Here is a 24,440-nt window from a genome sequence, read left to right as displayed (position 1 = left end):
ACCTACCCGGCACTGTATCGTGTCGAGCGAACAATTTATCCGAAGTTTGAGTGCATAAACATAAGCGATCGCAGCCTTGGACGTGTGTTTCGGGACTTTACAACTTTCAGTAAAACGTGAACGAAAATTTAGCAAATGCGCATAAGGATCACGATGACGACAAAATCTAAACTAAGTTTCGCACGTATTTTAACCAGAACAGGTCGGCAGCGATGCGGCAATACCGAATCTGTTCACGAGGAACCTGCCTTTTAACAAGGCATGGCGGGCAAAGATAAGCAACGACTTGTGTAGCCTACTTTAACGACCCGTAATCCGGTTGATGCCCAAACATACTTCGGCGGCGGGGTAATTAACGTAACACTCGTCTGTTCACGAATGACTGACAGCTAATTATGGTTATTGAAACCACTGACACCGCTGCGACTTCGCAGACATACATCGTGTTTATCCATGGCGTGCTTAAAACCAACCCGCATAGAGAGTTCCTATGCGCCTGGAACTACATGATTAATCCATATAGCGGGCAAGGGACATCGTAGCGCGGGAAACGAATTCACTATCAGTGTCACGAAGGGAAGTCGCCGGTTACTTCGAACTATATTCGGTAAGCAAAACACCGAAATTCACATTCGCGGTGAATTCCGCGCCCTTGGTAATACATCAGTTTGCCACCGTACGACAAACCGTTAACGGAAGCCATAACCGAACGTATGTTCCGAAGACAAGCTTAAATCGGCAGCTGTCGATTAATCCGTGGATTAAACTCGGAAGTTGGAATGGCGTTGTGGAAGAAGAATGACAGATCTCGGAAATTACATGTCGACACGCCAACAACTTTGATGCATTACAAATGTTCAATGGATTCTGCAGACGTCGTATACTTGAATTCTTTGCGCGCATTGCAATATTTCTACCATGGAATTCGTGAATATAATTAAGCCTGAAATTAAGCTCGAGTAAATAATGTATTAGGCTTGAACTTGTGAGCGAGGAATCACAGCGTGTTAACGTTTATTGGCGGAACTTTAATCTTCTTAAGCGTTTCCTCCAGTTGGGCTCCGCGTGACGTAGTCATAACTTGTCAACAAATGACGACTAACGTGCGAAATAGCCACGGGTTGCTAGACATTCAATCGCAGCATGGGAAATTCGCGAAAAAACATTAATTTAATCTGTGTGCGCAACAAGGCAGCAAGCAAATAATCCCGGCAAGTATGCATTTACGGTTTACATGCGACACAAAGATTTGTAATTTAGTGAAAGATTTTGGGTCTGCCTTGTAGCTTTATTACAGATTATTTACAAACTAAAAACTGCGATTTTGGAATAGTAACTCAAAAATTTGTGCAAATTAACTTTTTTGAGTAATTTTTTAGTCTCTGTAAAATCGTATCAATACATAGGTCACATAGTAAAAGAGTAGACGATATAACAATTTTAGGGCCGTATAAAACTTTCAATGCGAAGGCTTTAAAAACAAGTCAAAGTGCATGACATTCACGATTAAAACGTGATCTGGCCTACACTTGGAATGGTGGTGTACTAATTTCACTTCGTTTGTATGAATGATTTGACAAATACAAGTGTGCACAACGAGTTTACATAGGGTATATTTAAACCATTAGGGTCGTGGCTTATGCGAAATGGGGTCATGCGGCAACAGTACTAACATTAGGTTATCACGCTATATCTAACCGCTATAAGTTTCAAAATATTGCTGCAAGAAATAGGGGCTTGATTGAACCGCAATCTAAGCAAACAGTGTTGACAGTTCTGAAACGTTTTAACCAATCGTTCATAATAACGCGACTTCCAGGCAAGAACTTCAATCGTAAAAACATTTACAGCTTTTGCGGCTTTTAAAATTTTATTGCAATTTCTTCTGGCGCCTATGATATATATTAAAGTGTCGGGTTTGTTGGACGGGAATTTAACTACAACAAGATACATTGCCGATTGATCCACAAAAAAAAACGAGGAAAAATCACTGACGCGGTTGCGGATTCACCAAAATCTTCAACTGCTGGCAACATCTGGTGTTGTCGATTTGACATTGTCACTCAGCTCATTAAATTTATTTTTAAGTCTACTTCCTCTCTAAACTAACACTCCACAGGCGTAATTAGCTTAATGCTAACCGATTGTGCCACTTCAAGAACTTGCGGGGTTCTACTCGGCAACCTTGCACTATTATACTTGCTCCATTTGCCACGACAGGGGCATTGTGGCCCTTTATAACGACGCGATACGAAGTAAAATATACCGCATCCAAAAATAAAATTCGTCCGAGCTAAGTTTTTCCACTAAGAGTCTATTGTGTCCAACGCTATATATGGGCATATAGAAAACCATGCGGCCCTAAGCGTGATAATGTACGGCAGAGAAACTACGTGTAAGTATACGTTTCGACTACTAAAGGGATTTTGTATTTATATGGGAAAAACGCATTTACGGTTAAGTTTCTCAAATGCACGTGCACCGGCAAAGATAAAAGAACTGATTCGTGCTATTTGGCATAACTTTAGAGTATACGGAGTACACTTTCTATTATTCGAATTGTTATGCGTTGCTGCACGCCTTAATATTAACGTGCAATCGTGCGTATCATCAAACTTAGCTTATTTACCGTGTGCTCAGACAGGTGCGCCCAGCTATGGTGCTGATATATATTACTTGGTAGTGGAAAATTCGGAGAATTCGGTATGGAGAATTCTATTTACACTTTACGAATTCAGTTCGAGAAATAGCAGCAATGCTGTGGACAATTTTAAAACGTTGTGTGTTTATACGTCGTAAGCAACGAAAATAAATTACAGTGCATTAGATGGTAATATAAAATTGACCGGCCGACCCTGCGATTATATTAAAGTTGTTTTTTGAATATAAGAATGGTGTATAGCACTTAGTGTTTTTAAATATAGCCAACATGCGTAAATGTGCCAAAACATGACACACTTGGTAAATATGTAACACCTAATATTCATACACAGCCTCAGTTTAGAACGTTGGACCAGGGGCAAAAGTTGTCGCATCGCATGCTCACAGCATGTTTCTGCTCGATTTTAGAAAGGCAGATTGCGTTCGGAACCAAAATGTTATTTTCGGTACCAAAAATCTACATCGTTTTCACGCCGAATCCAGATAACAGATTTGTTTAACACTTACCATGTTTCTTTGATTACAATTCCGTCGGAAACATTTATACAAATGTTAGAGAAAAGAAGCACGCGGTGACAATTTGAGATCTGGTTGTAGATAGCTGCAGATCGTACGAGCAAAGCGTGTTTATTTACCGTGGCTTGCTCGACATGTACGAACATCGATCGGGATGAGAAAGTCGGTTTAGTGTTGTAATTTTGACCAGTTAAACACGCATTGTGATAACTTTGGGCAAAATTATGCGCAAGTTCTCCATACAGAAAAGATTTGAGTAATTTCTTGCCTTGCACACGCAGCAGAAGCAATCCATCTCAATTTATGTAAGATAGGACTACTATAGTTGCGCTGTGGACACAGATAATCAAACATTTCGTATCCTGCTGCTGCTGTGGGGTGTATATACAGCACGAAGTGAAATATCCGAGCAAGTGTCAATACACATAGTTACGTAAGCGCGTTCGGCGCTGTTTAATATGAATCGAGTCAGACTGGCGAGAACCAGTTCCGTCACCATCCATTGTTCGCTGCTGTGAAACTGGGGTGTCGCCTCAAGGAAGACGAATCACTTTCACATCAAAAACTTACTATCGGTAAGCGCGGAACAGAAATACCCGGAAACTAGTTCACGGAAACTTGGAAGAATTCTCTCACGCCGATGTTTTCCTTGGTCGGGCGCCAATGGTTGAAAAGCGGCGAACATTTCGCACATTCACAGCCTCGGTAGTAGCAGAGGACCAATTCATCATTATTAAACGCCACGCCGAACAAAAACATGGATTCAAATGGGAAAGCTGTAACTACGTGTTGTGACAGTTTGTGATGTAAGGTTGCGGGGTTTGCCCGTCGCCTTTACCGCATAGAATGGCCTTTTGGTCGTGTTTTTAACTGTTTGAATAACCTATTGTCAGTAAGCTATTAAATTTCAAATCGTCAATACATGCAAATGTATTTTCAAAACTGCCAATACAAAAAGAACACATAAATGATACTTGTACATTGTAATATGAGCAATTTTGGTATTTCAATTTCACAAATTTCACGGCATCTTATGGCGAATCGAAAAAAAAAACATTAAACAAACGAGAAGACCCATTGTCAACTCGCTGCCGTCTCCCCCGTCTTAACTGTTTTGTGCATATGTACGGTATAGGCAATGACTTTACGGTGATTTAGTTTGATCCTCAACAAGCTTTTCTGTTTCTATCCGCGTGAACAAAGTTACGCGTTTATTGAGACATTTTATAGGTTTTAGAAACAATGATTCTTCGAGACTTAAACTACGTGTACTATATAGATGCACGTGTATATAAGCGTACGGTAATTAGCCTGCACCTAAATACGTTTCAACGCCGGTATTGGATTTTAAAGACATAATAACATGCGATTCTTAGGTAAAACGTTTCAGCAAAAATAACAATACGCTGTTATGATATCCCAAACACTTTCCTTGACTCGTCTTGTCCATTTTATCGAATTCCGTGACTTAGTCACTGATACCGGTCGTTGTTTCGGGGTAGTACAGGTAATCTTTAAGCTTATAGGTTCGTTGCAGTGTAAATCAACTCCGTATCAACTTGCTTCAATACCGTGACATACTGGTAAACATGGTTCATGCGGCATGAATGTGTTCTGTCCGTGACAACGAACTGTTCGCGTGCAAGTCACTTCGCAACTCGCTATCATTAAATTTCCTGATCCCGTAAATCATTCTATCGGTCACTGACAGTACTTTACTTGTGATAAAAATGATTCACTTTTAGCGGGTTTTCAGAATCGCTACTACTCGGAAATGAGCCGTACAGACAATAAAATGACGTCATTCTTACGAAAGAGGTTTATTTGCGTGATTTTCGATATAAAAATAAAGTGTCATGTTCGACTATATAGGTAAGAATACACAACTAATGGAATGAAATTGCTAAGAAACACACTACTTGATATGAAGATGCGAAAATTACTGCTTGCTCACTTTTTGCTCGATATATTCGACTTGCAAGCGACATCTATCCTCAGTCAATTTAACCGCGTCCTGTATTTTGTCCCACAGTAATCGACACAATGACTTGGCAAACGGTGGCTGGAAAGTTTAGTCAATATTGAAATTATGACGATAGTGGGCGTGTGTGTTTGTGTACGCGTCTCATTTACGCGTGAGTGTGTATGTTTGATTATGAGGTGTATGCTGTACTTTCAATAAAATATTTGTGTAAAAAAATACATTTTTTGACCAAAAACAGCATTAAATGTTGTTTTTTTTATAACTACAAATAATAATAATACACGTTCGTGAAATTACTCGCTCGGCGGGGAAGCCCCCCGGTGTATAAAGGAAAGTTTATGACGTCACAAACGAGGAAGCGAGTTACAATGAACGGTTTCCGGACTTCCGTCGATTTGGTCATAACGTTTGTGACGTCACAGGGAGAAATATTTTAGACAAAAATGAAAGATTAGTTGAATGTCTCATTGTGTGTTAACTTGGATGATACATATTTTTTTTTCTTAATTGCCTCGAATATCATATTTTAACAAATAAGGAAAATTAAAAAAATTAAAAAAAACAGAGAAAACTAAAAACTCACATTTTCGCCGGAAATTTTTTCAACTTTGCTCCTCCAGATTTGATCAGTCTTCGCTGAAAGGATCTTCTCTTCGTTCCACGCCTCCTGATCATCATGATGACGGGAAGAGGAATCAACAGGAGTCATCAGGTCCTCAAAGTCAGATCGAGACATATTAAGGATGTTGCACGCCACCGACTGTGCGTGACTCATTGAAGATTTTTCCGGAGATGGATAACCGTTTCTGATGCGCAGAACATGATTTAAATCAGAGTTTTACAAACTAGGGGTGATGTAACGGACTTTGGGGGTCGCTGAGAGTATACCAATTTTGACACCGAGTACTGCATGTATTATATAGTAGGGTGGGGGAAGATAGAGCACATAATACCCAAATATCCTGATCGTGTTTTTAATAATTAACAACGGTCTATAGGAGTCATGAGGATATAGTTTTATGATTCATTGAATGTTCTTTGTTTACTACTAAACGGGACGAGAAAATGGAGTTAAAAGGTGTCCCATCTTCCCCCATCCTACTGTACTAATAACCGAAAATGGCCAGAGAAAATTTGGTTGAGATAAAAAGGGTGCGAGCAGAAAAAGTTTGAGAAGCTTTGGTTTGAATATTTAGCAAAAACAATCAGTATAGAAGTTATTGTTTTTAAGAACTTGCTTAGAAAAGAAATGTGTAAGATAAATAATGTTGGCTTGGATGTACAAAATGTTTGGTGAATACATTTAGATAAATTGAGTCTACATGCTGAATATGAACTGCTTATGTAACCGGTAGCTAGAATAGTTACATAACACATATCATAGTTACTACATGGTAAATACTAAATATAAACTGTTATGTAACTTTTCTAGCAATAATTCCCTCACATTGCCTATGGCATTATGACAAATTTGATACACAACTGCAAATTAGAACTTTTGTAACTAAGTGCGTACATATAAGACACCAAATAAGTCTGTAAAGAAACGTCAACACAAAACTAAGCATTCAGTAAAGTGAACTCTACTTGTATTTAAAACTTAGCATTCAGTCTTATAATGTAATTTACCTGGTTTGTGCCTCAGCTGCCTGAGTAGCCTTCTCCCTGTATAACGACCCACGTTGTTTTACTTGAAGCTCCATTAGATGTCCTGATAGATTCTAATCAAAAATATTATGAATTTTTAGAACGAAATTGTGAAAAAGGCCACAATTTAAAATAAACACTATAACTGCTAACACAAATCGTGGAATTATAGCGATAAAATTAATCAATACCTTTACAAAAGTTGAAAATTCCATCAGTTTTTCTTCCGATTTTTCGAGTTTTAGTCTCAGTTTCTCGATAGCCTGCTCGCTACGATCGGCAAGCTTCTGTAGTTGTTGGCCTGCTTCTTCTTCTATTCGTGAACTCATGCTCTCTGCCGCTAGTTTGCTTGATTGAAGTGCACTAAGTTGCTCACTCTACATACAAAATGAATCATTTTTAATTATGAATAAATGAATGTAACTTACTTTATCCTCGCGTGGCCAGAAAACGATTGTCGTTATAACACGGGTGTACTGTTTCATACACCTCGTGCCAGCTTACGAGTTACTTTATGGGTGATTATTTTTTTGTTTAGGATTACGGGACAAAAACCCACAAAACTTTGGTGGTTTTACCTTCATCGATATTATGTACTGATATAAAAATTATATAAATTAGCAATATCAACAAAACATCACTCATCGTATATTAGAAATGTATACAGAATCTAGTTAAAATAACTGTGGTTGGGATTAATAATGCTTATTGTATTTTGAGCTTGTTTAAGAAGTGTTTATATTAAAAAACGCAGCTATAAGTTAGTTATTTAATATGTAATAACTTTTAATATGCAGTAGGGTGAGGGAAGATGGGATACTTTTTCATTCTACTTCATCGTCCCATTTGGTAGTATACAAAGAACATTTAAAGAATCATAAAACCATATCTTCACGACTAACATATACCGCTGTTAATTGTTTTTAAAAACACAATCAGGATATTTGGATATTATGTGCTAAAGGTGTCCCATCTTCGCCCACACTACTATATAATGACATGCATTATAATAATGTATATGCTGTCTGAATCATTTTATTAAACTGAATGTTACCCTTTTATCAAGTTCTTCACGTGACTTGTGGTACATCGCTTCATATTTAGCTTTCTCCTTGGTGGCTACTTGCACCTGTCGTCTCAGTGATTCTATGTGTGTCTTCTTATGAGCAAGATCTTCCTCCACATGCTTCAACTTCTCTTCTGCATCATGCTGCAACATCCGGACATAAGGAGTTAATATTGCACAAAATGTGAAATGTATTTAAATTTGGCCAAAACTAAAAGAGAAATGTTAAGAGCACAGAAACTGCAGAAAAAGAGCGCTATAAAGTGAAGGACAATCATACAGTCAAACACTTTAAATATTTGAAATAAAAATATTAATTGCGTAAAATTGTTAACCGTAGCACGAACTAAATTAACATAACAGCAAATATTAAAGGAAAAATTTATTACTATAGTAAAGTTAATTTAGCAGCGGTCATAAGCTAAGTTAAGTCATGTTAACAACGTACCAATTCAGTAAATTCTCGTTTATTTTTCTGTTCATAATTTTTAATTTTTCCTCGAAGTTCGTCGATCAATTGTCTCTTCATTGTGATGTCACGCTCCAATCTGGGATGAAAAAAAACAAATTTATCAGTTTTTTTGTGTTTTACTCAAATTAAAATGTAGCTTAATACTTTGTTTTAAATACCTGATAACATTATGAAAATATTTTTTGGTTAATGCAACCAACAGGATAGTTATTTTTGAAATAAAGACTTTAGTCTGAAGTTTTGTAAATACACAGCAAGAAATATTCATATAACTTAAATCAGGCACGGGTTTGGTTTTAATAATTAAAAAATGCTGTGTAAACATATGACTACTGCTGATTTGTATATAGTAGGGTAGGGAAAGACGGGACACCTTTAGCACAGACTATCCTGATTGTGTTTTAAACAGTTAACAACAGTCTATGGAAGTCGTGAGGATACGGTTTTATAATTTTTCACATGTTTCTTTGCATACTATCAAATAGAATGAAAATGTGTCCCATCTTTCCCCACCCTACTATTATACCACAAAATCACAGATGAAAATATGCAATATTTCATCCACCTGGTAAACTTATCTTTCTCAGCATTTGATTGGTCAGTATTAAACTCAATAACTTTCTTCTGATCTTTTATGTTTTCATTAAGTCGACTTACTTCTTGGTTGGCATTCTGAACAGAAAAAAAATTATAAACTATTAAATAAACTAAAAGAAAAGATGGCTACAGCAACTATATTCTGTATATATTATTATACCACAGTATTTTATAGGAAAGAACACCCAATATATAACATTATAATATGATTTACAATAAAATAGAAAATATTTGCAACTGAATTAAAATAAATCAAACATTTGATGCAGTTTCTTTTTAGATTGAACATAAAAAAAATCGAAAAAATTTTCTACAAAGTAACTACATGCTGTAGTACCCAGGATGTTGGGGTTATGGGCAATCCTGGGCTAAATCCTAGGACCCATAGCTTGCCATGCTGCGGGACCTCAACCACAAAGAATAGAAATAGAATAGAACTACATGAGGAATACCTTGAGTTTATTTTCCAACACCCTGTACTCAGAGTCCGTGTGGACTTGAGGTTTAGGTTCCGTCTTTTTTGACTCGGATAAAGCCTCTTCCAACTCATCACGTGTCCTCTCCAACTTCCGGACATCGTTTGTGAGTCTCTGGATCGACTGAATGCAGGTGGAGGTAAGATAAGACAAAAAATACAAAATCTATTATTTTTTTTAAATATAAAAAAGTATGAACTTTTTTTTAACCAAAAAAATATGTAAAATTATTTATTGATTTGCAAAATACAGAAATACTTTTATTTTAAATTTGGTTATTTTAAAACTTGTATATTTACCATTTACTCATCCTGTCGTATGAAATGACAACTTATAAGTAATTTTATAACAGTTACTTGCTAAAGTGATATATATATTTTATACAGGACTTAGTTATGTGTGTACATTTAATTTGAGATTCAAGACTGTTTTGCCAAAACATGATACACAGTTACACACCTGTTTCGCTGATTTTAGTTTACTTTGACAAACATCGAGGTCAGCTTCAACTTTCTCGCATCTCTCCTTTTCATCGTGAAACTTTAAAATAATAATATTAATGCAAGTTAAACAACATTTTATATTCAGTATTAATAAAAGAAGTCATAAAAGAAGTCATATGAACAGAGGTGGGCAAGAGTTAGGACCAGGCTTTCAAAGTTTTCGTGACACGTACATATATCATGACCTGTTACAGGAAGCCAAATTTTTATAAACTTCTATTTTTATACAGCACGTTTAAGGACGTTTGCACAACTTGTTTTAACAAGGAAAGTTTCACGACCCAACCAAGCCTATTTTTACACTACACCATACAAAGATAAGGCCCTGGTAACGGCCAAAGTTTGGCCACTAAAACTAAACAAGAGTTACAAGACCCCTACCTAAAATTTTATAATGTGTAATAGTAATACTATTTAAAATATCAAAAAGCTTAGTTGTAAATTAAATATTGTATGCTTGTATTATATTGTATTCCTAACCTTCTGCAACACAGCTTGTTTTTCCGACCTAAGTGATGAACATTGAGTTTGTACGGTTGATAACTTTTGTCGTAGTTTATCCAGCATTCCCTGCCCAGCCCTGTATGTTGTGGTTGATTTCTTGATTGGCTTCACATCATGTTTCTTACCAGATGCTAAAATAATTTTGGAGATGTATAAAGTAGTACTCCCATGTTATAAAGACAGCCATTTTCCGGCCAAGGATAAAGTTACATTTAATAAGTCTAGTTTAGTGTATTCGGACACACAACAGAGGCAGACACTACAGAGCATTATATAAAGTTGAACATAGTGATACCAATGTAGATATATATTAACATAAAAACACTACCTGCTGCTCTATTTTTGTCTCCACGTTCATTTTCTTTACCTGTGTTTAAAAAAACTTTTAAGCTATTTTATATAAAACAGCAAACAGTATTTTATAAACAATTACACATCCTTTAAAAAATATTCCAGATGATCATCATTATGGCTGTGGCCTGTGGATATTCCTTCTTGTGAAATCGTTAACTGCTCAGTTTTCAGAGGTTAATCGATACAAGTAAGGCCACAAGTAATACCGCTGATATTTATTCATGTGTATGCCCAATGACCTAATAATAAAGTGAACTATCTGCTAGCAGTTCCCCGAATAGGTTCGATTAACTTTTCCACAGCCCTACGCACCATCGTTTCTCCGTGAAGCTCTAACGATTGATCTTCCGAGACTATTTGTGATTGATCTTCGTTCTTCCTCATCATCTGTGGATGCTCCGGAAGTTGGTTCGGTGAAGGAGTCGTGATGGAAGTCTTCACCCAGCATCCTCCGCATCTCGTTGATGGATCGATTCAATACATCACGATGCTGGGGTAAAAAAAGGTTGGAAAAAATATTTAAGATCAAGATTATTCTGCCACATCATAACATAGTGGACACAGCTTCCTGAACCCTTGTTTCCCTTTACAAATTCGTTCAATGGGTTGCCAATTTATTTTGGTAGGTGACTAACTTTAGTACATTAAATTTTATATATATATATATACCAGTCAAGTAATGCCATTTGTATTTAAACCGTATATATAGTCCACTTTAAGCTTACTTAAAGTTGTGTAAAATACTGTTGAAAAAATTGGTCACAAAAGCTACACTATATAGCTATACTTAAAATATAGTAAGTAATGAAAATGTTAAAAAATACCGAAATAGACCATTTTATTCAAATTGTTGCTAAAAACTTCCAAACACAATACAAATTCAAATTTCCCACAAAAGACATATCTAAATAAAGATCTACCAAATTCAATCTAATGTATAAGACCACATAAAACTCACATGTTTAGCCATAGGACTCGTAGTAGCATCAACTTTCTCATGTTTTGCATGGGATGATGGCATAGGTACATGGTGGCTGTTTGGAATCTCGGGTTCAATTTCTTGGATTTCCTTTTGTACTTCCTCAAATTCAATTCTCATGTTGTTTACTGTTTCACGAAGTTCACTGTTTTCAGACCTACAGAGATTTGGTTTGAAAATTTTTAACAAGCAACTGTTTTGCCTTATACTAACTAACTACTAAGACATTTGTTGTAAAAAAATTTTACTGAAAATTCCAATAGAATAAACCACTAAAAATGTAAAATGTAATAAAAAACAATAGACAAGCTTGCAACAAGGGACATTGTACAAACCAGTAGGTTAAGATCAAGAAAATGAAAATACATTATTCAAATCCTTAAGAAATTTACAAACTCTTACCTTACCATAAAATAGGGCAATTTATATGCAACAAATTATAATTAAGCAGTTCAAACTTACCAAAGAGATGAATTCTCATTCACCACAACTTCATTCTCGCTCCTTAATCTTCCAACCTCCCGATTCAAGTCATCAACATCTTTCTCCATCTTTATGCGAATATGATCCATCTCTTCAAGTTTGTGACGCAAATCTCCGTTTTCGTGACGAAGCTTTGTTCCGCTCTGGCGACTTTCGATGACGTTACACTTGACTGATTTTAATTCTTCTTTTAATGCTCTGAAAACAGGATAACAAAAGTTAATTTCGAATAGAACTATCAACTCATAATGGTTTTAGTATTTTAAAGTAAAACTGGTTCCTTTGAAAATAAAGACAATTGTGTTCATATTAAAAATAAGCAAAAAAGGGAAAATTATTGGAATTAATGCAAAACTTTGTCACGTAAGTAAAACACATTTTTATTTGCCATGTTAACTCAATATTTAATTTCTAGATAAAACTGTACATATTTGACTTTTTTTCGTTTGACCAATTTTTAAAAGACTTTTTAAAAGACAAATAAACAATAAAACAGCACCCTGGGTGTTAGGCACTGGCCCAATTCAGAGTAAAATGGCAGATCCCAAAGCCTTGCTGTATAACTTCAATATATAGAATCTAAAAACAATCACCATTAAATAAACCAAACCTGTTATCTTGCAACATTTTCTCTCGTTCCCTTTTAAGGATGTGATTATCCTCGGTGAAGTTCTCCAATCTCTTCTCTAGGTTCTTCACCATCCTCCTGGAGGACTTTACATCTTCTCGTGATGGAGAGTGGGAGGATTTCTTAGGAGTGCTGCTCAATCTATCTGTGGCTGTTAGGGGGTTGTTGTTAAATATATAGTAGGGTGGGGAAAGACATTAGAATAAAAAGATGTTCCTATCTCCCCCACTCCATTATACAACATGTACAGTAGGGAAGGCCCATGTTTTATTGGGTCATTTCACATGAAATAAGAAAGAGTTTCTTATAAAAAAATACAACATACAAACCAAACTTAATTCAATCATAAGCATAAAATGTATAGGCATTTTTAAGATATGAACAAGCACGCACTTATTTCAAACTAAAAAAAGTTATTTAATTTCATTCTTTTAAACATGTTTAATTTTATACAAAACGTTACCCAATTTAAATGACTAATAGTTCAGTGTTTATAAACAGGGAAGCATAGTAACATCATTTCACATGGATAAATTATATGGAAAATATGTTGATGCACCACAAAGCTTACCAGTAAATTAGATTTAAAAATCAAAACATTCAATTTTTGGTTCACTGTAATTTCTCCAAACAACACAAAATTTAAAAACAACATAAATCAAACCATTTCTTCTTGAAGTAGATCTTAATTTAAATGCAAGATCATCTCTTTCTTGTCTTAAACATAAATTCTCATCTTGGAAAGCAGCTCTATCCATTGTGTATTGGACACGGAGGTTATCTAATTCTTCCTCCATAGACAACCTATATAAAAATATCAAGCTTTTTACACTTTATTTATAACAAACTTAAAACCTCATATATAGTAGCCTAGGAGAAAATGGGACACCTTTAGCACATAATATCCAAATATCTTGATCGTGTTTTAAACATTTAACAACGGTCTATGGAAGTCGTGAGAATACGGTTTTATAATTCTTTGAATGACTTTTGTTTACTGCCAAATGGGACAAGCAATTAGAATAAAAAAGTGTCTCATTTCCCCCCCTCGTCTTAAACATATATATATATGTTTGTGTCAAAATTTTTCAAAATAGTTTACACAATACGTTATGCAGAAAAACCCATATGTTGAAACACTTGCTAAATCTATACAAAACACATACCAAAACTAGCACATACTTTGAGAACTTGAATAGAATACCACTAGTCCCATTATAACCACACTACAAAACTCACTTGTCCTGCAGCAAAGCTTTATTTTCTTGCTTATAATAAGCTAAATCATTCCACACTGAATCGGAATTCTCGTGTCGTAATTTACGAGGATCCATGGTAGGTGGTGGACGATGTTTTCTACGTTTGGGCGACGAGGTTTCATTCAAACCAGATTTTAAAGCCCTGAAGTGAATTAACTCAATACATAAACTTAATAAATAAAAATACTAAATAGTTAAAAGCAGAAGACCATTATATTATTTCCTATTTTAATAACAATTTATCCTGTTAACTTTGATGTGTTAAAAAAAGACCTTTAACTATTGTAATATTCCAGGTTTTATCTTTATTTAAAAAAATATGGTTTGGTTCATATTAAAACCAAAAATAGGGAAAATAAGTGAAACACCCTGCATACAAATACTGAAACTTTAGAACCACAGTCTTGTCAAATTCAGGCAACTTACGTCCATCTTTATTACTTACTTGTAGTCAGCTTGTAATAAATTAAGTCGATTTAAACGTTTGTTGTGAGCTTGTTGTATTTCTCGAACTTCTTCTTTCTGTGAAATATTTTTAAGACATTATATAGTGTGAGCAACCAACTCTCTAAAATGAGAGATAATATGGAAGCTTGTCCAACAACCCTTTTAGCGGGTACCTTTTAGCGGGTAGCGGCCAAGTTCAAAAGATGTCAAATGACCATACGAGTTTAACAAACCAACTTTTGGTCCGATACCTCGAATGGTTTTTAAGTTATGGTAAAAAAACGCGGTTGCAAACGGTTGCAAATATTTTAGTTATTTCGATAACTCAAAAACCATTCGAGGTATCGAACCAAAAGTTAGAAGGTTAAACTCGCATGGTCATTTGAGGTCTATTGGACGTGGCCCCCTAGCGTTGCTGTTCGAAATAACCAAAATATCTGCAACCGTTTGCAACCTGTAGTTTTATTAGGGGCCCCTTTTTAGCCGAAATAGTATGTGTGATCTATAACTATTTATTATTCAGTTTTCCATTAGATGTTTAGTAATCTTTTTTTAAAGCTGCTGCATGAACTGTCCAGTTTACTTTTTAGTGTAAATTTGATGGTAACAAAGCACAAATTTAACATTAAAAACAAATTATGGTAATCATTTTTAATATAATCTTTGTCCTGCCTTTAGTTCAAGCATGTGGTTAGTTTGATCAAGTTTAGTTTCAGTAGCTTTCAACTTCTTATGTAACAATGATAATTGTCTGTTTTGTCCACATGGTGAGAGAGATCTACACCGAGTTCGACTCTGCATAAAATATTTTATTAGTTATTAAAATAATAAATCTTGAGCTTGTTGGTATAATTCCTAAATTGCAAAAGAATTTGTTTTTATAGAAAATAGGAATATTTTTGCCGAGAAAAAGTTAATTTGAAAAAGACACTTAATATTTGCTGAGACCATCACTTTAAACAAATTTAATTATTATAACAAAAAACCTTCTTTAAATTTTTTGAATTAGAGAATTGGAATATGAATTAATATGTATTATGCAACCTTTGCGTTTGTTCTTCTTTCAACAATTGGTGAAAATGTTTGATCTCCATGTTCATATGATGGGGATGGTGACCTATTCATATTGTGATAAATTATTCATGAGTCATGATGTTTATATAAACTACCATAAACAAAAGCCAAAGAATATTATTAAGCGTTACTATTAAGTTTAACCACAAAGCTCAGTCACACATCTATGTTAAAGGCAGACACATATTAAGTTCCAGTAACTTACATTGTAATGAAAAGTTAAACAATTAGTTGGTGTTGGATTTACAGTGTACCAGATACTTTTGTTTGTTAAATTAGAAAACAATAAAAGCTTTTCCAAGAACTGATACTTTAATAAAAAATGACAATTTTTGACAAAGAGTTTTTTTGACAAAGAACTATATTTTACTTCTGCTGGAATTAACAGAATAAATTTTTACCTATTTGATTTTAAACGGTTATTTAATCTTCTACTTAAATGTTCAATTTCTTTCCTTTGAGCACGAATTTGATCTTCTAAGTTGTCAACCTTGTTTAAGTCGACATAATCCTGTTAAAATATGTTTCGAGTCAACAATACATTGTGTATATGGTGATTCAAGTAAACCTTGTTGCAAAATGTATAAAATAATTAAAAATGGCATTTATAAAGTAAACAATAGTACTGCAAAAAAATAAATGCTGATAATACAAGAAAAAGCAGATAAAACAAAGGCTTTTCTAAGAATTTAAATTACTTTAATTTTTTTTAACTTTTAAATCTTGTGACTGTTAATGACAATGAGTTAACAAATAAGTAACTTAATGGAGGTTTGGTTTTTTCTGATTGGCAATTTAAAACCCATTAGTGATCACTGAATTTGAACAATTAATGTTAAGTGTCTTGCCCAAGGACACACACTCCCACAATGGTGTCCCACTTAGTTTCGGGCAATGGTGTTCTACACTTTACTGTAAGAACACAATAACATTGAACTTACATAAGCACCAGTTGAAGCCATGGCAATGGACTTCTTAATTTCTTGTTCAGCTTTTTTTAAAGCTTCTTCTTGGCTTAAAACTCTCTCTTGAAGTTCTTCTATCTCTTGTTTATAACTCGTTGATTCTTTGTTCAAATTCCTATTCTCTCTGTGAAAAGGAATCTTTGTAACTTCGTAAAGGTTATGATAAAGTGTATGTATATTACTTTCATTTTCAGTGACAGACTTTTTAATATTGTTCTGTTTGTGTAAGGAATCTTTGCTTATATTCTTAATATAACATGGTTGGCATAAATAGACATCACTAATTCTCATTGTTTTACATTCACTATAACTTGAGAAGGATTCTGATATTTAAAAGCATATGTATATTTCTTTTTTTAATAAGATTCTTTTCAATTTTTTTCAATCCTTTGCTGACAATGTAACAATGAAAATCTTTTAGCACACAAATACAATATAAGTGATGAAACATTAAAAATCCAGTAAATACTTTAAAATTATACAATAAACTGAATTGTCTTACATATGAATTAAAAATAAAAATCTTGTAAAACTTACTTTTGCAGTTTCTTGTTCACTGACTGTAGTGACTTATTTTCATTCCTGTGTGTTGCTTCTTGATCAGAAATTAGTTTTTGAGTGTTGGTGTTTAGTTCTTGCAACTATATTAAAAAAATAACTTGACAAATATAAAAACAAAAATAAATTCTTTTATTCAAAATCAGAAAAAAAAACTTTAAAAAAACTACGCACTTATGCAGTATCTTGTCCAAAAAAACATAAAAAAAATCATTTTAAAATGACATACTTGAGCAATTAGTTCCTTCTGTTGCTTGCTATGTTGTTTTAGTTGTTCATAAGCTTCTGTGAGTTCCAACAAATTCTTTTCCTGCAAACTTTGTTCTTCTGCAGTTAAACCATCTTTCACAGCTTCGTATTTTAATCGATAAAGTTCTACTTCTTTGTACAATTCTTCTTTCTAGATTTTCAATAAAACATCAATAAAAAAACAAAAAAAACAGCAAAAATACCACAAGATTAAACAGATTTGAAAAACAAAATTGATGGAAACAATGAAATACCGGCAAAAAAACATTTACAAAAATCTATATTAAAGGAAGTAGGCTATCAATCAATCGTGTAAACGCTACACCTTACATAAAATAATCACGCATTAAATAAACATAAAAGGACAAACAGTGCGCATTAATACACAACTTGTACAATATTACATGTCTGTCCACAACTGGCCAATCAGAAACAGAAACTATTATTTTTATATACACAATACACCAAATTATTATTATTATTAATTTATTGCCCACTATTCTTTACATTTAACAGATACATATAAACTCAGCATACTAAACCTAACTCTCTGTAAATCTAACTACGTTATGTTAAAACAAACACAACAGTGAGCCAGCAATCCACGATAGTACTTAACTAAGTTTGAAAACCAACTGAATAATAAAGCATGGGTATCACAAACACAAAACGTTTAGAAAAAAATTTGAAAACTGTTGACAGTCTCAACACTGTTGTATATAGGCAGTGAAAACACTACCTTACCTTAACAAGGCAGATACTAGAATTAACTTGTTGTTGTATTGTTCATGTTTACAGTAAACAAATTAACAATGCAGTCTAGTTAGATACATGGTTTACAATTGGCATTTTTCTGTTTACTAGGTTTAATAAGAAAATCAGAAAAAAATGATGATAAAAATATAGTGTGACCTATTTCTATTTGAAAAATGAGCTAAATTTTAATATTTTAAAATGAAATCACATAATTGACAACTATGTTGTTAAAATATATGTATATATTAGTATTACTATTACTGCGTAATAAGCCTGAAAAAAACACAAGTTAAGAATTACACACAAGAATGCACTGCCTTTTAAGCTGCTGAATGGCAACTACCAAGATAGTAAATTCAAGAAAATATAAGCAAATAAAAATGTTAAGTGACAGGAATGTTACAATGGATAGCATACTAAAGGACTGGGTATTTGTAGCTATTTAGGCACAATAACACTTGTATTTAAGGGATTAAATTTATGCCTGAAATGCTGTGACAACATAACAAGTATGTTTGAACAATAGGAATAAAATACTCCAGAATTTTACCTCAGCTGTCATGTTCTTAATGGTTTGTTCCTTTGTAGATATGCTGGCTTCAAGGGTTTTGCATCTGTGGGCCATATCACCTTGTACTTGAGCAGATGCTAATTTTTCATTAAGATTCGTATTCTGTAGAACAAGGCAAAATAGCATTTTTATTTTTTATATTTTTTCTCATTGTTTTACAACTACTAAACAATTACATTTACCAATTTTGGCAATTTTTTTTACAATCACCAATTTTATAACATTGAAGTTTTACAATCACCAATTTTTTAACATTGAAGTTTTACAATCACTAATTTTATAACATTTAAGTTTTACAATCATCAATTTTATAACATTGAAGTTTTACAATCATCAATTTTATAACATTGAAGTTTTACATTCATTAATTTTATAACATTAAAAATGATGCAGTGTTATTATGGGAAAACTAACCTTAGCCATAAGTGAGGCTTTTTGTTGATCAGCATCTTCTAGTTTATGTTGCAGCCTGATAATAAGAAATTGAATTGGTAATAAAGTAAGATTTAACAAATAATATTTCAATAGTATAGGTAAGTAAAATATGCCATGATAGAATGACTTACAAAACATGTTACATATGAATACACACTGAATTGCTATTACTTTGGTACCTGTCTAAAAACAAAAAATATGTATAAATTTAAAGGTATTGTGTATTATAGTGACTGTATTTATTACGAAAAATACAAACACAAAATTTAGCATTTAATTTGTAAAAAAACATGGTACTTACTCTTCTAATTTGTCTCTAGTTTCTTGCTGTTGTAATTTGAGCTGCTGAGTAAGTGAGGCAATCTGGTTTTTCAATGTCCGACACTCTGCTGCATGTGTGTTGTTGTTGCCTTCTGCATCTACTTTCCTACGGATTATAAACATTAATTAAAATAAAAAAATTAGTATACATATTAGGGATCAGCTGAGATCTAAACTATTCGGATTCGGCGAATCCGAATATCTACGGTCCAATATTCGATCGAATCCGAATATTCGATGACGTCATTTAACATAGTTCAATGTGGTGAAACAAACAAATTTATTTAACCCCTGCATATCCATTTCGTTTCTATTGGTAACGTTCTATCGTAGCGTTATCTGCGCGCCGAGAAATTAATTAAAAACCTGTCCATCAACGCCGGCCCAGTGCCGATGAAGGGCGACACATCGCTATTAGTCACATGACATCAAAACTTAATCTAGATTTTTTACACTTTCATATAGAATCCAAAATTACAAAGTTGGCAGATTAAAACGTTGTATTGACGAGTAGATGTCCAGTCAAGAATACGGTCGAATTTAATTCACATTTTGTTCTATGATACTATAACTGTAGCCAGGCATGTAAAATGTGCAAACCGTGACAGTTTTGTTTTTATAATTTCTAAAGTCGGAAATGGTAAAAATCTACGCTTTTTCGAGTGCGGCACTTAGGTAATAGCAGGAGCACAAGCGCTAATGACGTCATTAAGGAGAAAAGACGCACGGGACACGTTAGGTTTTAGTCGGTAGGCGCCGCTAATCAAAATTGCATAAACAAGTGGTTTCCGATCAAACGAACACGTGGTTCACGATCATAGAGGCCTCACAAGACACGAGTTTCGTGAATTGCAGTGTTGCAGAATGTTGAATTCATGTAAACATTTTTTTAAACAAAATGTATTTATAATTATTACGGGACATTTTGTAATGTTAAAATTAGATAATTTTACATTTTTTCGCTTTTAATTACAAAATTATGCGCAGAAACACTGTCCACTCATATGTCTGTCCCATGTATACTGCTTCTTGTAGTAAATTTAGTCTAATGCTACTAATTTTGACAATGGTAATGAAAAAATAAAATATATGAGTTTTATGACACATCAAACGATTAATGTCAAAAAAAAAGACTTAACATAGAAGCATTTTTTTACAAAATTATTACAAAAAATTGAAAATATAAAAATAGAATAAAAAAATGATTCAAATTACATTCGCATCAGATCTTCATTCTTGCTTTGTAGCGACGCAACAGTGGTTTGTAAGCCATTTATTTGCTCATCTTTAGTTTGCAGAATGTCAAGAACTTTTCTATCTTTTGCCTCTGCTTTTTCTTTCTCTCGTTGTAGAACCAATGTAATTGCCTGAAGAATGTTCAAGAATCAAAGTTATATATATTTGTATAACGCACTGTAATGTATTTAATTACTTTATACTTGAAAAAACAGTGTGCAGTGAATATTCCCACCCTAACACACAAAGTTCTTCAGAAATATGAATGTAAATGAATGAATGAATGTAACTTACTTTATCCTCGCATGGCCGGAAATGACAGTCGTTATAACACGGGAGTTCATACACCTCGTTCCAGCTTACGAGTTAGCATTTATGTTACTTTTTTATTTTTATTTAGTTTTTTTTTTTCATGTATGGCTGATAATTTGGACAACCCACTAGTGACTAATGAAAAAACTTTAAAGCCATACGAAGCCGTCAATAAAATAGGGAAGTGATGTGGTCAACAAAAACTCACCCAAAAGAACAGAACTGACTAAAGATGTGTCGAATTATAAATTTGGACACAAAAATATATTATTTACCTGTGTTAAATCAGGGGAAGAAACTTGTAATCGTTTCCACAGTGACCAAACAAATTCTTTATCTGCCTGACATTTCTGTAGCTCTTCCAAAAGGTTGCGGTTTTCTGTTAAAAGCTTTGATAGCTCTTCATCTGAAAAAAATTAAAAACAATAGTAAGGGACCAGTGTGCCTTAAGAATAATAAACTTCTTTAGGATAGTAACCAACATTAAGCTTTACATTAAAATTTTTATTGTGAACACACAGACGTTCAGGTGCATTTTAGTGCCTGCTGCCTGTTATTATTACCATTGAAAAGTATGATACACGTGCAAAACAGTTTCTCTTATAGGCTACTCTATGTCTTACCTTTGCTTTTCAATAAATGTTCCATGGTTTTGCACCAAAAGGTTTAGAACAGAGATTTAAATCTTTACGCATACGTTGTATTTGTATGTAATAGACACCACAACAATTCCTAATGCTTCATTTCGGGATATACGCAAGGCGAGCTATTAAAACGTACAATTTTACGTGTGTAATATGTATGAAAATGTATGTTTTAATAAACTACAAGCATGTCATTTTTGTTTATAATCTCCTTGCTAGCTCAATACTTTTTATAAAACCCGCTAACTGTTGTCGTCACGCATCAGCGCTGTTTGCTTAGCGACAACAAGAGAGATACTCAAGACATACGTTTATATATGGACTCCGTTTCAACATAGTACTCTCTTAAGAGAGTACTATGGTTTCTGGCAGCCAGGAAAAAAACTTAAATTTGAACCAAAATAATAGCGTAAACACTGTTTTGGCAAGTCGAATGACCGTCACGCCATACAACAGACACATAGGAAACTATGGGTTATCAGCGACCTTGTATATTAACGCTTTAACACGACCAGGACGCAGGCAATTGTTAATTGCAGTTAATATTTTATTCTTACTATACCGCTACACAATACAGTATTATAATTTTTTCCCCAAGTATTTTAATTATTGCCGGGCTTCTGTAGCACCAGCAAATCGCCATATTGATCTGCATAGTTCACTTTGAACTTATCATCTGAAACTTCATTCCATTTGTATTGAAGGAATGTTTCTCTTGAATATTTCTTCATCAAACCAGCAGCTTCAAGACGATCAAGTTCGCCGTTAAAACGAACTTTGTGCTCTCCGGTATGCAATCTAACTGTGACGACTAGGTAAGAAAGAGGTTTCAAAACCCGCAGAACATCCTGGACAGTAAAAAATGCTTACATTGCAAAAGCTGTTTGAATAATTACAGATCTGCTTGTTAAAGTTAGAATTCAGATTGCTAAATTATTTAATAGCGGTGTACCTCCAGACAATCTGGTTCCATATGATGTATTGTAAACCCACCAACATTGACAACCATGTCGAACGCCTGATCTGGATACGGAAGTGGGTTTGAAGAAGTTAGAAGGTGTTCGGTTGCATCGCTGAAACACACAATATTTTTTTGCGGGAAAAAGAAAAGAGAGCTTATTATTTTTGGGCACGTTGTAACCATATAGATTTTTCGTCGAACAATTTTTCTTGTTATTTGTTTGTCATAACGACACAATACAATGAGCTCATGTATTTTTCTGTCATTTCTAAAACGTTTCACATCTATAACTTGCACTATTAGTTTTAATTGAAGAGCATTTTATATACCTAATAAAACATGCATTTATACTATTAAACTTCTAACCTTCTAATATTGAATAATAACCAAGCATGTAAAGTTTATTGAAAGTCACGCAAACGCGAATATGTTAGCAATGAAGAGGTTGATTGGTTAAAGTTTGCAATACAACATGCGGCCCAACACTTAACAATAGAGCAGATGGTCACAGTGCTATACACTTAATACGAGTTGGTTGATGTTACCTGTATATACTTTTCTCCATTGCAAGCTTGAGCATTCCAGGTGACCCATCAAGTGCGCTTATGTCACCAAGGAAACCAGCACGGCGGAGGGCGACACCTGAAAGTCCAGTACCTGGAATGGTCCGAAAAACACAGTATTGTGGGGGAGCTGGGACACCTTTCAATTCTATACTTTTCGTCTTATATGATAAAAAAATCAAATAATTACAGAATTTTATCCTTAAGATAGAGATCATTGGTAATTGATTAAAACACAATCGGAATAGTGTATGATAAAAGTGTCTCGTCTTTTACCACCCTACTATAACAAAAGTTTTGACGATGCTACCTGCTCCAAGATCTAACAGTTTGAAGTGTTCCATTTGTTCACGTGATACGAGCGAAGCTGCTTTTTGTGCGGCAACTTCAGCCGCGGTGTACGTCATACTTTTCATGTCAATCTCCCAAGTTTCCCAATTTTCGTTGTAATATTTTTGTGTAGCTTTAAAATTTTGAATAAATAAATTTATTCTTTTAGGTGTATATGGTAGAGTGGGGAAAATGGAACAGCTTTTCATTCTTATTTCCTATCACATCTGGTAGCAAACAAACAAAAAACTTTCAAAGAATTATAAAACCATATTCTTACGACTCCCAAAGACTGTTGTTAATTGTTTAAAACAGGATCAGGATATTTTGCTATTATGTGTCAAAGGTGTCCCATCTTCCCCCACCCTACTATAGTTACAGCCTTACTTAGGCTATCTATATTTGATTAAACATTTTTTGCCTTATAAATACCCCAAGAAGTTATTACCTCTTTGAAAACTTAAATATATATTTAAATGTACCAAACGTATGCATTTACCTGCAGGACTATCATCAGCAGGGGATACATTGATTATCCTTCCGTACGCTTCATTCAACGGTTTGTTGGCCATGTTACTTTTCTAGTAAACTTTGTTTTATACAATTGCTAAAAGTAATAGGTGTTGGTCATGATGTGGCCATAATTATTGGTTAATAACTTTATGTCTTTTGCAAATACGAGAGAATACAACACACTGCTGCTCTGTCGTTATATAGTCGCGATGATCAACCAATGCAACCTGTATGGCCAGTTAGTTAGCGCTGTTTCTGAAATTCTAAAATAGAACATGTTGTGCGAATCGCTAAAGCCCTCGTAAGTGTTGTTAACTAATAAAAGTAAAATGATATAAATTCATATTATCACCCCGAAACCGTCCTTCTATATTGA

At 34.0% G+C, this 24,440-nt stretch overlaps 2 protein-coding genes across 2 annotated transcripts; both read right to left on the bottom strand.

The window, feature by feature from the left end:
• Positions 1-4,981: 4,981 nt before the first annotated feature.
• Positions 4,982-21,971, bottom strand: LOC149736398 (centlein-like). The gene is made up of 30 exons (XM_089876884.1): positions 21,677-21,971; positions 21,329-21,459; positions 20,721-20,872; positions 19,486-19,611; positions 19,164-19,218; positions 18,729-18,851; positions 17,403-17,573; positions 17,153-17,256; positions 16,592-16,739; positions 16,052-16,161; positions 15,621-15,693; positions 15,249-15,371; positions 14,575-14,651; positions 14,110-14,271; positions 13,535-13,674; positions 12,853-13,021; positions 12,222-12,440; positions 11,739-11,916; positions 11,093-11,270; positions 10,755-10,793; positions 10,403-10,557; positions 9,879-9,959; positions 9,396-9,542; positions 8,912-9,018; positions 8,323-8,422; positions 7,863-8,018; positions 7,000-7,185; positions 6,791-6,882; positions 5,745-5,967; positions 4,982-5,239 (listed from the first exon to the last, which is right to left on the bottom strand). The coding sequence occupies exons 1-30, from the start codon at positions 21,699-21,701 to the stop codon at positions 5,117-5,119; spliced, it is 3,873 nt and encodes a 1,290-aa protein (XP_089733010.1). The 5' UTR covers positions 21,702-21,971; the 3' UTR covers positions 4,982-5,116.
• Positions 21,972-22,223: 252 nt separating this feature from the next.
• On the bottom strand, positions 22,224-24,190 carry LOC149736397 (uncharacterized). The gene is made up of 5 exons (XM_089876899.1): positions 24,051-24,190; positions 23,532-23,684; positions 23,204-23,315; positions 22,650-22,770; positions 22,224-22,545 (listed from the first exon to the last, which is right to left on the bottom strand). The coding sequence occupies exons 1-5, from the start codon at positions 24,121-24,123 to the stop codon at positions 22,300-22,302; spliced, it is 705 nt and encodes a 234-aa protein (XP_089733025.1). The 5' UTR covers positions 24,124-24,190; the 3' UTR covers positions 22,224-22,299.
• Positions 24,191-24,440: the final 250 nt, after the last annotated feature.

The sequence above is a fragment of the Ciona robusta genome, chromosome 4, assembly GCF_009617815.1.
Source record: "Ciona robusta chromosome 4, ASM961781v2".
Lineage (NCBI taxonomy): Eukaryota > Metazoa > Chordata > Ascidiacea > Phlebobranchia > Cionidae > Ciona > Ciona robusta.
The sequence above is the reverse complement of the archived record's forward strand: the minus strand, read 5'-3'. Positions and strand labels throughout refer to the sequence as shown.

What these genes read in the sequence shown, in the direction of transcription:
- LOC149736398 (XM_089876884.1), bottom strand. Translation starts at nt 21,701, where the DNA reads ATGGAACATTTATTGAAAAGCAAAG. An exon ending in AATGAGAATTCATCTCTTTG is followed by an intron (nt 11,917 to 12,221) that starts GTAAGTTTGAAC and finishes AAATCTCTGTAG; the next exon opens with GTCTGAAAACAGTGAACTTC. An exon ending in AACGAGAATTTACTGAATTG is followed by an intron (nt 8,019 to 8,322) that starts GTACGTTGTTAA and finishes CGGATGTTGCAG; the next exon opens with CATGATGCAGAAGAGAAGTT.
- LOC149736397 (XM_089876899.1), bottom strand. Translation starts at nt 24,123, where the DNA reads ATGGCCAACAAACCGTTGAATGAAGCGTACGGAAGGATAATCAATGTA. An exon ending in TGCTGATGATAGTCCTGCAG is followed by an intron (nt 23,685 to 24,050) that starts GTAAATGCATAC and finishes AAAATTTTAAAG; the next exon opens with CTACACAAAAATATTACAAC. An exon ending in TGGAACCAGATTGTCTGGAG is followed by an intron (nt 22,546 to 22,649) that starts GTACACCGCTAT and finishes TTTACTGTCCAG; the next exon opens with GATGTTCTGCGGGTTTTGAA.